The 13,309-nt window shown below is 38.9% G+C and overlaps 1 protein-coding gene across 2 annotated transcripts in view; it reads left to right on the top strand.

Moving 5' to 3' along the window:
• The first annotated feature begins 5,889 nt into the window (after nucleotides 1-5,889).
• The window catches only part of LOC121371581 (leukocyte tyrosine kinase receptor-like), a 194,176-nt gene continuing 186,756 nt past the window's right edge, over nucleotides 5,890-13,309 (top strand). For both annotated transcript variants that reach the window (XM_041497584.1, XM_041497583.1), the window contains exon 1: nucleotides 5,890-6,918. In XM_041497584.1, coding sequence (XP_041353518.1) covers nucleotides 6,705-6,918 — 214 coding nt within the window. In that variant the 5' untranslated portion in view covers nucleotides 5,890-6,704. The remainder of the gene's footprint in view (nucleotides 6,919-13,309) is intronic.

Below are 13,309 nucleotides of genomic sequence, written 5' to 3'. Positions count from 1 at the left end.
AAAAGATAATTTTATCAAGTTTCCATAGGCGTGCGGACTTCCATTTGTGTGTTTGTGTGTGTGTGTGGGGGGGGGGGGGGGGGCTTGAAGCCTGGGGCAGGATGATGTTTGCCCAAATTAAACGTAAATGCCCGAATCTGGATAACAACGTTTCTTCATATTTGCATTACTACCAAACGAACGGCCTCTACAGGCTGGTAGGTACTGGGTTCGGATCCCAGTCGAGGCATGGAATTTTTAATCCAGATACCGACTCCAAACCCTGAATGAGTGCTCCGCAAGGCTCAGTGGGTAGGTGTAAACCACTTGCACCGACCAGTGATCCATAATTGGTTCAACAAAGGCCATGGTTTGTGCTATCCTGCCTGTGGGAAGCGCAAATAAAAGATCCCTTGCTGCCTGTCGTAAAAGAGTAGCCTATGTGGTGACAGCGGGTTTCCTCTAAAAAACAGTGTCAGAATGACCATATGTTTGACGTCCAATAGCCGATGATAAGATAAAAAAATCAATGTGCTCTAGTGGCGTCGTTAAATAAAATAAACTTTACTTTTTTACTTTACTACCAAACAGTTAGGGTTTCATACGAATCAAGAATTTCTACATGGATAATAACTATAATCCGTCCTATCATTCTATATAAAAAAATTGTAAATAGTTTCAGTTTGGTCTGAGTAAAAGTGTTTTGAAAATAACAAAAATATACTATTTTTGTGTACAATTTACAAATCAGTCGACTCAGACATAAATAACTTGTAGTAAATCCCATAGTATGAAACAGGCGTTCCCTGTGGGACGGACTATAGTGCTATGGGTGGAAGCTAGACAAACATGGTGAAACGTTTTCAGGCCAGCTGATCGTCTCCATCGTTTTTGCCGGAATACGAAGAAGGGGAACAGTTGACCCCCCCCCCCCCCCCCCCCATCCTGGAACCCTTTACCCCCTTATACACATTTCACTTGTTATGGCATGTTTCTTTTACAATAATCTAGGGGAGGGATTTAGCTCAGTCGGTTAAGTACTCGCTTGAGGTGCTTGCGTCGTAGGATCTAACCACCTCAGTGGATCTATTCTGATTGTTGGGTTTTACTAGTTCCAACCAGTGCACCACAATTGGACAAAGGCCGTGGTATGTGCCTTCCTGTCTGTGGGAAAGTGCATATAAAAGACCCCTTGCTGCATTAGGAAAAATGTAGCGGTTTACCTCTGATGACTACGAGTCATAATTACCAAATGTTTGACATCCAATAGCCGATGATTAATTAATGTGCTCTAGTGGTGTCGTTAAACAAAACAAACTTCTGGACACAAGATCAGTTAAATGTACGGGGTTTTTTTGTACCATTTGAAACTATTAGGGGTCTGATAGCATATTATGTTGATCGAGCCAACCGTTTTAGATGGTTTCTAGAAACACTCGTTCTCGCCTCATATCTTACTCGGTAAAATTAGGGGAGGGTGTAGCTCAGTGGTTAGAGCGCCCGTCTAATATTCGATGAGTTCTAGCACTGATTACCTCTGTGGCTCCAGGTTTCCCCCATCTCAATTAATGCCCAAGGACTCACATGTGTGTCCTGTCCTGTCTATGTAGTAGCAGTAGCCTGTGTGGCAGAAGCGGATTTCTTCTCTCGGCTCTGTTCCCCCTCCTCTTCCTCTGTTTCTCTCAGCGCCTCTGACGTCTGTCTGTCTGTATGTCGGAGAGAGAGAGAGAGAGAGAGAGAGAGAGAGAGAGAGAGAGAGAGAGAGAGAGAGAGAGAGAGAGAGAGAGAGAGAGAGAGAGAGAGAGATAGAGGCACACTTTTAAGCAGATGTATAAAATAGTGGCAAATCATAACACCTTTGTGTTTGGTAGGGCAAATAAATTGTCCGTGGATAATTGCACAAATTTGTTTTCAGTTCCCAGTATAACTATTTTAATTCACAAAAGTATTTTTTTTTCTGACTATTATTGATGTCAAACTATTTGGAGTATAATTTATTAAGGGGTGGTACATGTGTACTATTAGTCAGAAAATGTGGATGTTTGTAATGTGTGATTTAAGAAAAAAATATTGATCCATTTGAAGTTCGTACTCAATAAATTTGTTTCTTATAGCTCGAAGCAAAACATAGATGCTTCATTGTTTCTTTTGAAGAATCTTCTATAAATAACTTTGGTTTTAGGCAATTATAAGATAAAAGCAGTACGGTTTAGATGGGGTTTTTTTTAAAATAGGTATTTTTATGTTCAAGTGACTCCATTAAACTAAATTATTATATCAACAATGATTAACATTCGATCACTCATTTGCTTGAACGGCAATACATAGTTCAGCAAATGGTTTTCACATATCAAGTAAGATATTGACTTCATCACATTGACCCCCCACCCCCCCAAAAAATAAAAATATATATATAACAATATTTTGTTTAACGATATAAATAGAGCACACTGTCAGATATTTTACAATTTAAAGTTTGTTTTCTTTAACGACACTACTAGAACACATTGATTTACTAATCGTCGGCTATTGCACGTCAAACATTTGGTAATGTTGGTCTTAGAGAGGAAACCCGATACATGTTTTCATTAGTAGCAAAGGATCTTTTATATGCACCATCCCACAGACAGGATAGCACATACCATGGCATTTGATATACCAATCGTGGTGCACTGTCTAGAACGAGAAATAACCCAATGGGCCCACCGACGGGGATCGATCCTGAACCGACCGCGCATCAAGTGAGTGCTTTACATCTGGGCTACGTCCCGTCGTTTTTACAATTTTGACGCATAGGCATTCAGAAGAATGCCCGTACATGATGTATTGTAGCAGCAAGGGAGATTTTATATGTACTTTCCCAAAGAAGGACAACAAATACCATAGCATTTGATATATCAGTCGTGGTGCTGTGGTTGAAACAGAAAAACAATACTGGACGTGTAGGGAGAGGGGGAGGGGGATCATACGACCCAGGCACCTCGAGCGAACGTGTTACAGACATATTTAGTGTAGATCTCACTGCTAAACAATGATTAGGACTTCTTTCCATAAAGGGACAGGACGTAGCCCAGTTGTAAAGTGCTGGCCTGATGCGCGGTCGGTCTAGGATCGATCCCAGTCTGTGGGCCCATTGGGCCATTTCTCGTTCCAGTCAGTGCACCACGACTGGTATATCAAAGGCCGTGGTATATGCTATCCTGTCTGTAGAGTGGTACGTGTAAAAGATCCCTTGCTACTAATGGAAAAATGTAGCAGGTTTCCTCTTTAAGATTATATGTCAAAATTACCAAATCTATATACTTCCAATAGCCTATGATTAATGAAGCAAATTGCTTTAAGCAATGTCCTCTAATGGTATCGTTAAAGAAAACAATCTTTGAATTTTTTCTTTCGATAATAGCAGCCCTATCTCCATAGTTTTTGACAGTCTAAAATAGTTCTGACTATTACAGCTGTTGTACATATTGCGAAAAACCGTTTACCTAAGTAATCAATGCTGGCGAATCCAATGTGGGTTTTTTTTGTCATCCTGGGATTTGCAGTAGCTCAAAATGCATTCTATCTGAATAAAAAACGGTGTGTGCCTCTGAAACAAGGGTCAGTAATAAATTCTATCTGAATCAAAAAAGGTGTGTGTCTCTGAAATAAGGATCAGAAATGCATTCTATCTGAATCAAAAAAGGTGTGTGCCTCTGAAACAAGGGTCAGCAATGCATTCTATCTGAATCAAAAAAGGTGTGTGCCTCTGAAACAAGGGTCAGCAATGCATTCTATCTGAATCAAAAAAGGTGTGTGCCTCTGAAACAAGGGTCAGCGGCCTCAAACAAAAGCCTCTGGGCCTAGTTCAGCCAGACCGATCAGAAAAACGTACGCCAATGGTTTATGCGCTTCACGGTAAACGAAATGGCCACGCCGGGAACCAATCAAATAGTTCGACAAATCATGTGACTGAAGACAGTACCTTTAAGGTATCTCACCACTATTACCTTTACATAGCTGAGCAATACGAATTAACCTGGAAACAAAATGTTCAACATTTTGCCTTACAAGAAGTAAACAGACCCTGTGACGTCATTCTACTTTACAAAAATAAATAAACAAATAAATGAGTTGGCCACCAACGCCCCATTTTATGACACGATCTTAGCGCTATGATCATTTAAGTGCATATGGTAGTTATACACCTAAGGTGAATTTAGAGCCAAGGTCGCTTCCTAAAACGGGAAATATAAGCACTCTTTATCGAGGGGTCCAAAAAGGTTATAATTCTTTAACACTGAAAACAATTTATTCCCATGACATTCATTATCAATCACTATCAAACAACCTATCAATTGAACAAATATAAACGTGTATTACAAAACACGGACGATCAATACAAAAGCATATAATAAACACCTACATACAAAGCCAGAGGTGGGTGTGGGTTTTGGCCACGCCTCCACCAATCGCAAGTATACAATATTCTGTCCATGTGTGTGTGCAATATGTCACAATGAACATCACGAGATTAAGACCTCACCCCAACCCCCCTCACTAAGAGGGAACGTGGTCTTCAGATAAACACTTGCCCGTGCATTAGTAAATAATAAATATTATATATTATTCATGGACATACAACCTGACAGTCATAATGTATCAACCTATCTCATAGTTACTCACAGTGTTTTATCCCCAATAGCTCCCAAACATATTTATTTCTGTATTAGTACATTACAATAATGACATAGCTGGCGCGGATCCGGAAGTTTTTTAACAGCAGGAGCCCAAAACCCGTTTTTACCTTTGAACAGGTGGATGGGATAAGTTTTCATTTTTTGTGTATTTTGCAATATATATTGTTTGACAAAAATAGAGGGTGACGTGTCACATGGACTCCCCACCTGAATCCGCGCCTGAATTGTTTATTGACTTATGTTTCGAAACAGGTTTTTTTTAATATAGGTCATACTACAATATATACACTATAGAGTGATGTTTTTGTTATGCAAATAGCCTTAGTTATTTATAGGAGAAAGAACATGCATTCACAACATACAGAGATTTTTGTAAAATGGAAATAAGTCAGCTTCGTGTATTTTAGATGATGAATTGTATATAAAACCTGTCGGGTTTGGGTTTGTTTTCATGCAAATGTAAAGAAAACAAGGACTGAATAGGAATTAAATGTAACATTTGCAAAAAACATAGGGTCTAACCAATTGAACAGGACTATAGTACGCGTATTCTGTGGTGCAGGTGGGGTTGTCAAAAGTATAAAATCACAACATTAAAATGTTGAAGGACTGTCGAGCTACTGATCTAAAATTGATTTTCCCTGCAGAATTTTGTAATTATCGTGGGAAAGAATATTGGCAGTGGGAGATGAGGCATAACTACACCTAAATAACATTAAATCTTTTCGGAATCTGAGGGTGTGTGCTGGCGGACTAGTATCTATTTCTGAATCGTATTCCAAACTGCGTGGGCAAAATGTTTTTGTTAAGTGTGTGATTTGTCACATTAATGCCATTGTTTGATTTGCTCGTAACTTTGCTTCCCTGTAGAATAGCGCCAGTAATAATCTATGATCCACGATGCAAGATACGCGGCTAGCATTTCGGAGACTCGTAATAGGATGTAGTGACGAATCGAGTATTGACGTATTGCTATCTCTCTAACAGACAGACAGACCAGGGATCACCCAGCGTCACCGAAAACAGCTGTCAAACTTAGTCTTTGTCTTGTATACCTTGTCACGCTCAATCTTTTATCTAATGTACCGGTCACGCTTTGTTGACTTTTAAATAATCAGTACCTCGTATCGAACGAAAACAACACACTTTGGGAGTAGTGTTTAAACAAATTGATTACCTTTGAAACAGCTGGCTTAAAGTCGGAAGTTGCTGCAGGCAAACATATCTCACCTGAACCGGATATATTTGTGTCTGATGCTATTTATTTTTTTCCCTGCTGGTTTGTTGTAATTACTAGTAACAATGATAAAGCCGTGATTGTGTCTTCCATGTTGATTTGATGGAGTTTTGTTTCTCTTGTTTATATCTGTTAAGTTGACAGACATAAACCTGTAACGTCATCCAGTCACCACATACAGTTTACCTGTGCCTGAGTCACCACATACAGTTTACCTGTGCCTGAGTTACACATACAGTTTACCTGTGCCTGGACATCATTGGATATGTTATAAATTTGTGTAAATCGTTTTGTTACATTAATAATTCATCACCAAATTCAAAATTGTAAACTTGTATCTGTAGAAGAGTATAAATTTAATGCATTACTAAATAGTTTATGAGAAATTTGTTTTTCGTTTAATTTCAGTAACAGACCAGTGTTAACAGCCTGACAAAAGTCATACTGTTATTACGCCCAGTATGTAAAGGCAATGATTCCACATATAGTATGAAACATGAGAATGTTTTCGTGTGACCAGACTTCCTTAAAAGTACAGGAAAGTACTTTCCAGAAAGAAATGAAGCAGATTAACCATTGGTTAGTGGCTAACAGCAATGTGATACCCTGATGCGTCGTGTTAGACCTTGGATCCAGGGAAGGTGTGGTCTTTAAAATATCCGTTCAAACATGGACGAATAAATTAGCCTTGTCACGTGAACAGCTGACAACCTTTTTTCTTTGTTTTGTTAAATAACAAAACCTCCTAAGAAATATCGTCATTTTGGAAGTCTGCTTCTGTTCAGCGATCATCAACAAAGAAGTTCAACATGAGAATTTATTTGGATTTCGGTCACACAAGAGAATTCTTCTTGTGGATTGTTATAGTTTTCTGGACTCAGTCTGGGACTGCAATTTATCGCTGTGACTTTGAAACGGCAGGTTGCCAGTGCCCATGGCTGACCGCGGACAACAGTGGGTTTTCTTTAGCCACAACTGGAGTATACACCAATCCAGTGATAGACGCTTCTGGTAATAAATCAGGTATGGAATCCATTTTTTTTAAAATATTACTCTTTAAAAAACACAACCAAAAAACCCCACCTGCTTTCCTTTAGTTGCAACCACACTTTTTAAAAAGGTATATTGTTTATTACCCTCGGTGGTGTCATAGTTAAAGGGACAGTCCTGAGTTTACAACAACTGTAAAATGTTTCCGACCAATAGAGCCTTTTCGATGACGTAACATACAAATTAAATACATTTTCTTATTTAAAATATCAGTGTCTGTATTTACAAGGTGTTTGTTGTTGTCCTAATGCTTGTAGTAGCCCAAATCGGATTTTACCTCCCAATAATTTTGTATGAAAAAATATATATCACGAATTAAAGTAAAAACTGAGTGCTACAAACATTAGTATACGACCGCAAACACATTCGATATACAGACACTGGCATTCTAAACAAGAAAATGTATTTAGTATGAAATAATAGTCACCAACAAGGCTCTGTTATCGCAAACATCTTACAATGGCTGCACGCTCAGAACAGTTCGTTTAAGCCATCGGACATAATGTTAGTAGACACTGGGTTCACAACCCGGTGCTGGCTCCCACCAAGAACACGTTTTAACGACCCAGTGGATAGGTGTAAAACCACTACAACGACTTCTCTCGCACTAACCATTAACAATTAACCACTAACCCACTGTCTTGGAAAGACAGCCCAGATAGCTGAATTGTGTGGCCAGGTCAGCGTGCTTGAACCTTAATTGGATATAAGCACGGAAATAGGATGAAGTGAAATAAAATGTGATCTCAGAATTCACAAAACCTAATTCTTCACCATACATTTTTTATTTATTCCTTTTTTCAATATGGAGAAACACAATTTTATATCTACACGCATTTTTAATAGACACTTTATAATACAAACATACAAAAACTAATACTTTTTCATGTTATTATTCTATGAAGAAAATGCAGCAAATTATCACCATTTTTCATAAAACACAGATTTTCTACAATTACTTCGAAATTAACCAGTCGGCCGACAGACATATCCGGGTTAATGTATGACCCAATTAATCTAAGTTACGACCAGTTCTGTCAAAAGTTCAAATTTGTTTTGTCGAAAGACACCACTAAAACACATTGATTAATTAATCATCGGTTAATGGATTTCAAACACATGTAAAAGCCAGAGGAAAACCGTTACATTTTGCCATTAGCAAATAAGAAAGCTTTTACAGGCACTTTCTATAGTCGCCAAGGTTGAAGACTTCAGACAACCGTGAATAAAGTTTATGATTTGTCTTATTGTTCTTGAAAATGAGGAATTCTCGATATATCTGGAATACTGTCAAAAATACGTAGGCCACTGGTAAAGCTTTTGCATGGTGCGCGTTCGGTCTGGGATCGATCCCTGTCGATGGGCCCATTGGACTATTTCTCCAGTCAGTGCACCACGACTGGTACACCAAAGGCCGTGGTATGTGCTATCCTGCCTGTGGAATGGCGCTTATAAAATATCCCTTGCTACTAATGGTCCAGCCTGTTCGCCACGTCTGGTATATCAAAAGACATGGTGTGTATTATCCTGTTTGTGGAAAGGTGCATATAAAAGACCCCTTGCTACTAATAGAAACCTATAGCGGGTCCGTTAAGTGTTGTAAGACTATATATATGTCTAAAATTACCAAATCTTTGACATCCAATAGCCGATGATTAATAAATCAATGTGCACTAGTAGTTTTGTTAAACAAAACAAACTTTTTAACGTTTTAACGTAGCCGAGTGGTAAAGCGTTCGCCTGATGCGCTGTCGGTCTGGGATCGATCCCAGTCAGTGGGTCCATTGGGCTATTTCTCATTCCAGCCAGTGCACCACAAACTTTTATGATATATCAAAGGCCGTTGTATGTGCTATCCTGCCTGTGGGATGGTGCATATAAAAAGCCCTTGCTACTAATGGAAAGCTGTAACGGGTTTCCTCTTTAAGAATATGTCAAGAATTACCAAATGTTTAACATCCAATAGCCGATAATTAATAAATCAATGTGCTCTAGTGGTGTTGTTAAACAAAACAAATTTTAACTTAGTTTTTGCTACTAATGGAAAAATGTAGCGAGTTTTCTCTTTACGGCTATTTGTCAAAAATTACCAAATGTTTGACATCCAATAGCCTATGATAAATAAAACAAATGTGCGCTAGTGGTGTCGTTAAGCAAATTCAACTTTAACTGTCAAAAATAAGATGAAAAGCAAAAGATTATATTAAGTGATAATGTGCATTAAATATTGTTGAATATGCCTACAAGTGCAAAAGCCTTGCCCAAGCATCCTTTAAGTTGCAATGGTGGGACGTAGCCCAGAGGTAAAGCGCTCGATCGATGTGCTATCCCCATTGATCGGCCCATTGGGCTATTTCTCGTTCCAGCCAGTGCACCACGACTGGTATATCAAAGGCCGTGGTATGTACTACCCTGTTTGTGGGATGATGCATATAAAAGATCCCTTGCTGCTAATCGAAAAGAGTAGCCCATGAAGTGGCGACAACGGGTTCCCTCTCTCAATATCTGTGTGATCCTTAACCATATGTTTGACGCCATATAAACGTAAATACAATGTGTTGAGTGCGTCATTAAATAAAACATTTCCTTCTTCTTCTTCCCTTTAAGTTGATTATGACGAAGTATACTGTGCCTTTTGAGCGATACTTGCTGTATATGTTTCCTTTCAATGTTGAGCATTGCAGCATTTGCCATTGAGTTTATGATGCACTCTGAGTGTAAGTAGCTGCAGTTTACCAGCAAACACACTGACCCAGGATACGATAAACACACAAAGTGTCCACTAGCTGGATTCGAACCGCCTGAAGAAAACAATGAGTCTACCAGCAAACACACTGACCCAGGATACGATAAACACACAGTGTCCACTAGCTGGATTCGAATTGCCTGAAGAAAACAATGAGTCTACCAGCAAACACACTGACCCAGGATACGATAAACACACAAAGTGTCCACTAGCTGGATTCGAACCGCCTGAAGAAAAAATTAGTCTACCAGCAAACACACTGACCCAGGATACGATAAACACACAAAGTGTCCACTAGCTGGATTCGAACCGCCTGAAGAAAACAATGAGTCGATTTCGTACGTCTGAGTTATGGATGGGTTATGGAAACTCACGAATTAAACATGGGTTTAAGCATCAGTCATCAGTCATCTGTGCTGTAGAGTTCACGTCTGGGTTTTAGTAACCCATCTAGCTACAATTGCATTAACTCTGTTAGGTTATAGGACAAAAATGTTCCCATTTTACAGTTAATACAAAGATTCTAATCTTAAATTATTGTTCACAGGTAATATAATCTTTGACTTTACCATAGGGGGGTCTGTGTGGCATTGCAAAATAAGTGTAATGGGAATAAATAAATAAATGACATGTACTTCTTGTACCACTGTCTATTCAAAATGGTTAGATAATACCATAGAGTCCCTATGTCGAAGCACCGCTGTTGTCTGTCACCGACAACCGTTAAATAAAACCAATTAGCTAATACATGTATAAGATACCATTCTAAAAGGATTGTTTCCCCGTATTATTAAGATCTTATTCTTAAAGGATTCGGGTTATTAAGGCCAAATGTTAATCACATTAATAGATTATTATTTTTTATCTTGTAAACACATTAATGGATGTTTGAAGACTACGGTCAACAACTTCCATGATTAATACATATATTTGCAATAGCCTTTTTGTGGGAACGAGATGTAACTTAGTGATAGTTATTTAGCCGAAAGGTATGATGGGTCACAGGAGCGATCCTTGACTATACAGTGTCAAGTACTATGATTACTATCCTAAGAGAGTCTTTGCTAATCTTTGGAATTAGACGTTTATGGTAAAAACGTGTTTCAAAATAATAATAATATGATTAATAATAATAATACCCCCAAAGAATTTGAAACAACACCACATGTTTGTTCATTCAGTATTAAATCAACTAAATGTCACAATCTTTATATTTTAGATACCTAAAGTTAAGTTTTTTTGTTTAACAACACCAGTAGGGCACATTGGTTTATCAATCATCGGCTATTGGATGTGAAACATTCGATAATTCTGATACATGTATATAGTCTTAGAGAAAAACTGACATTCTTTCATAAGCGGCAATGGATCTTTCAAATTCACTTTTCCATAGAAACCGGACAGCACATACCACAGCCTTTGATATACCAGTCGGAGGACACTGTTTGGGGCACAATCTGGGAATGGGTCCGCCTAGGGGCTTCGATCCTACATTCGTGCACCTCAAGGGATTAGATGTCTAATGTCTATGATTCAGCAATGATTTGGAGTGTAATTAAGCAGACATTCTTGCCTTTCCGCTAGTCACTATAAATTGTCTGCTAATATGGTCAAGGATGAGTGAATACCCTCTTCTCTTGTCACTTTTTCTGGTCAACAATACGATGATTTTCATCTCACTTCTCCCCCCCCCCCCCCCCCCCCCCCCCACCACCACAGGGTGTGCAGGATATTAAGGCTTACCATGCCATGTACTGTTGATGAGATTCTTCACATCTAAAAATTCGAGGCCAGTAATTGGGCCCACGTTGACTTTGATTATTCATGCAGTCTGTCCGTTTGGACAAACAGCTCCTGGGATATACCGTAATAATCAAGTGTGTAAACACTTCAGTGTCCGAGATCACAGGAACACTGGTTAAAGTCACAGGTGAAAGAGCTGGTGGCACTGTCAGGACCTTCGCTTAATGGCGCGGCCCATCTGGAGTTACTAAACCTGATCCGAGCAAAACCATGGCTACGGGCGAAACATTGCCGTTGTTGTGAATAATACAGTAATCAAGGTGATAGTTCAACTTGTTTTGGTACTGTAATGACTCCTAATAATAAAATGTGTTGAGTGCGTCGTTAAATAACACATTTCCTTCCTTCTAATAATAATAGCCAGTCGTTAACTACTAAATTTGATATATTCACACAAAGGTTAATGATGTGAAACTGCTATTGCTTTAACTAGCACAATAATCAATGTCGCCTAATGCTAGGATCAGACTACCAAATGAAAGCAGAATGTTGGCCAACTTTCTGCTGTCACGACTTCTATGACTGTCCAGTTGCTAGTCTGAGCACACCCTTCTAAGTCGGGAGTTGGGGAAATTACCACGCCACCGTCGAGTTGGCCAACTTCGTCGTAACAGTTGGCAGTCTGAGCCTAGATTATTAAATGGTGGTTATCTCAACCAATATAAGGCTAGAATGTACTAAACCTGGTTTCAGTAAAAATTTAAAGCGGCTTTTTTTTTTTACCTTTTTTTTTCGTTTTGTTTAGGAGCTGGGTGGTGGGGATGGGGGTAAGTTTCTTCTTTTTTTTTGTCGCCAGTATTTCCAGTTTGGCTTCGTGTAAAAGGAAAAGGAAAACTGTTTCGAAAACAACAAAAATGTTCTACTACTATATGCAGTTTGTTATAGCATTTGTCAAGTATATAAATAAAACGGCAGTACTAACACACAGTGAGAATGTCTACTCATAGAGTTTGAAATTACGTGTGTGTGTGTGTGTGTGTGTGTGTGTGTGTGTGTGTGTGGGGGGGGTTATCAGTTTATTCTGCTAAAGCTAAACTGTATTTTGTTTTACTGGCCTCTTTTAGATGGAAATTCGTTTCGTATGTAGACAAACGGCACATAAAACCAGAATATGTTTATTGTTTCCAAAACACTTTTCTTTTATATGCACTTTTTTCACAGACAGGAAAGCACATACCACGGCCTTGATGTACGTGGTGCACTGGTTGGGATGGAGAAAAATCTAATACAAAAATTAGTCCCGAGGTGATTTAATCCTTCAACGCAAGCACCTCAGACGAGCGCTCTACCGATTGAACTAGATCCCGCCCCTTGCTTTGGAAAGAACTCTGGCAAAGTCAGATGTTTTGTCCACGATAGGCGTGCTAAAACAGTTCTCTGATGAAAGTGTATTAAAAAGTTAACCACACCCACAGCTTCGTATCCGTTCAGAGTTCCTACGTTTTAATATGCTTTAATCGAAGAACTGGTCAAGCACGCCAGTCGTGAACAAAATATCTGACTGCGCCAGAGTGCTGTTCAAAATAGGAATACAAACATCTACCTCGTTTCAGCAACTATACTGAGTCAAATTAAAACCTTCACAACCGTTTCATCTTGGTTAATTAGCAAATATGACAGAAGAACGTGTTAAATAAGGTGGGGTTTTTTTATTGTATGACGTCCAAAAAAAGAATAGGAATAAATGTTGAGTCAAAACTACAGCATTCGTCAAAAACAGAAGCAGTCAAAATGGTAATTCACAAGCAGGGTCGTCTGATAGAATCACAGGTTCAGTGGCGCGTATGCCCTCCATGTGTACCCACATTTGCAGTG

The sequence above is a fragment of the Gigantopelta aegis genome, chromosome 4 (genome assembly GCF_016097555.1).
Source record: "Gigantopelta aegis isolate Gae_Host chromosome 4, Gae_host_genome, whole genome shotgun sequence".
NCBI lineage: Eukaryota > Metazoa > Mollusca > Gastropoda > Neomphalida > Peltospiridae > Gigantopelta > Gigantopelta aegis.
The sequence above is the reverse complement of the archived record's forward strand: the minus strand, read 5'-3'. Positions and strand labels throughout refer to the sequence as shown.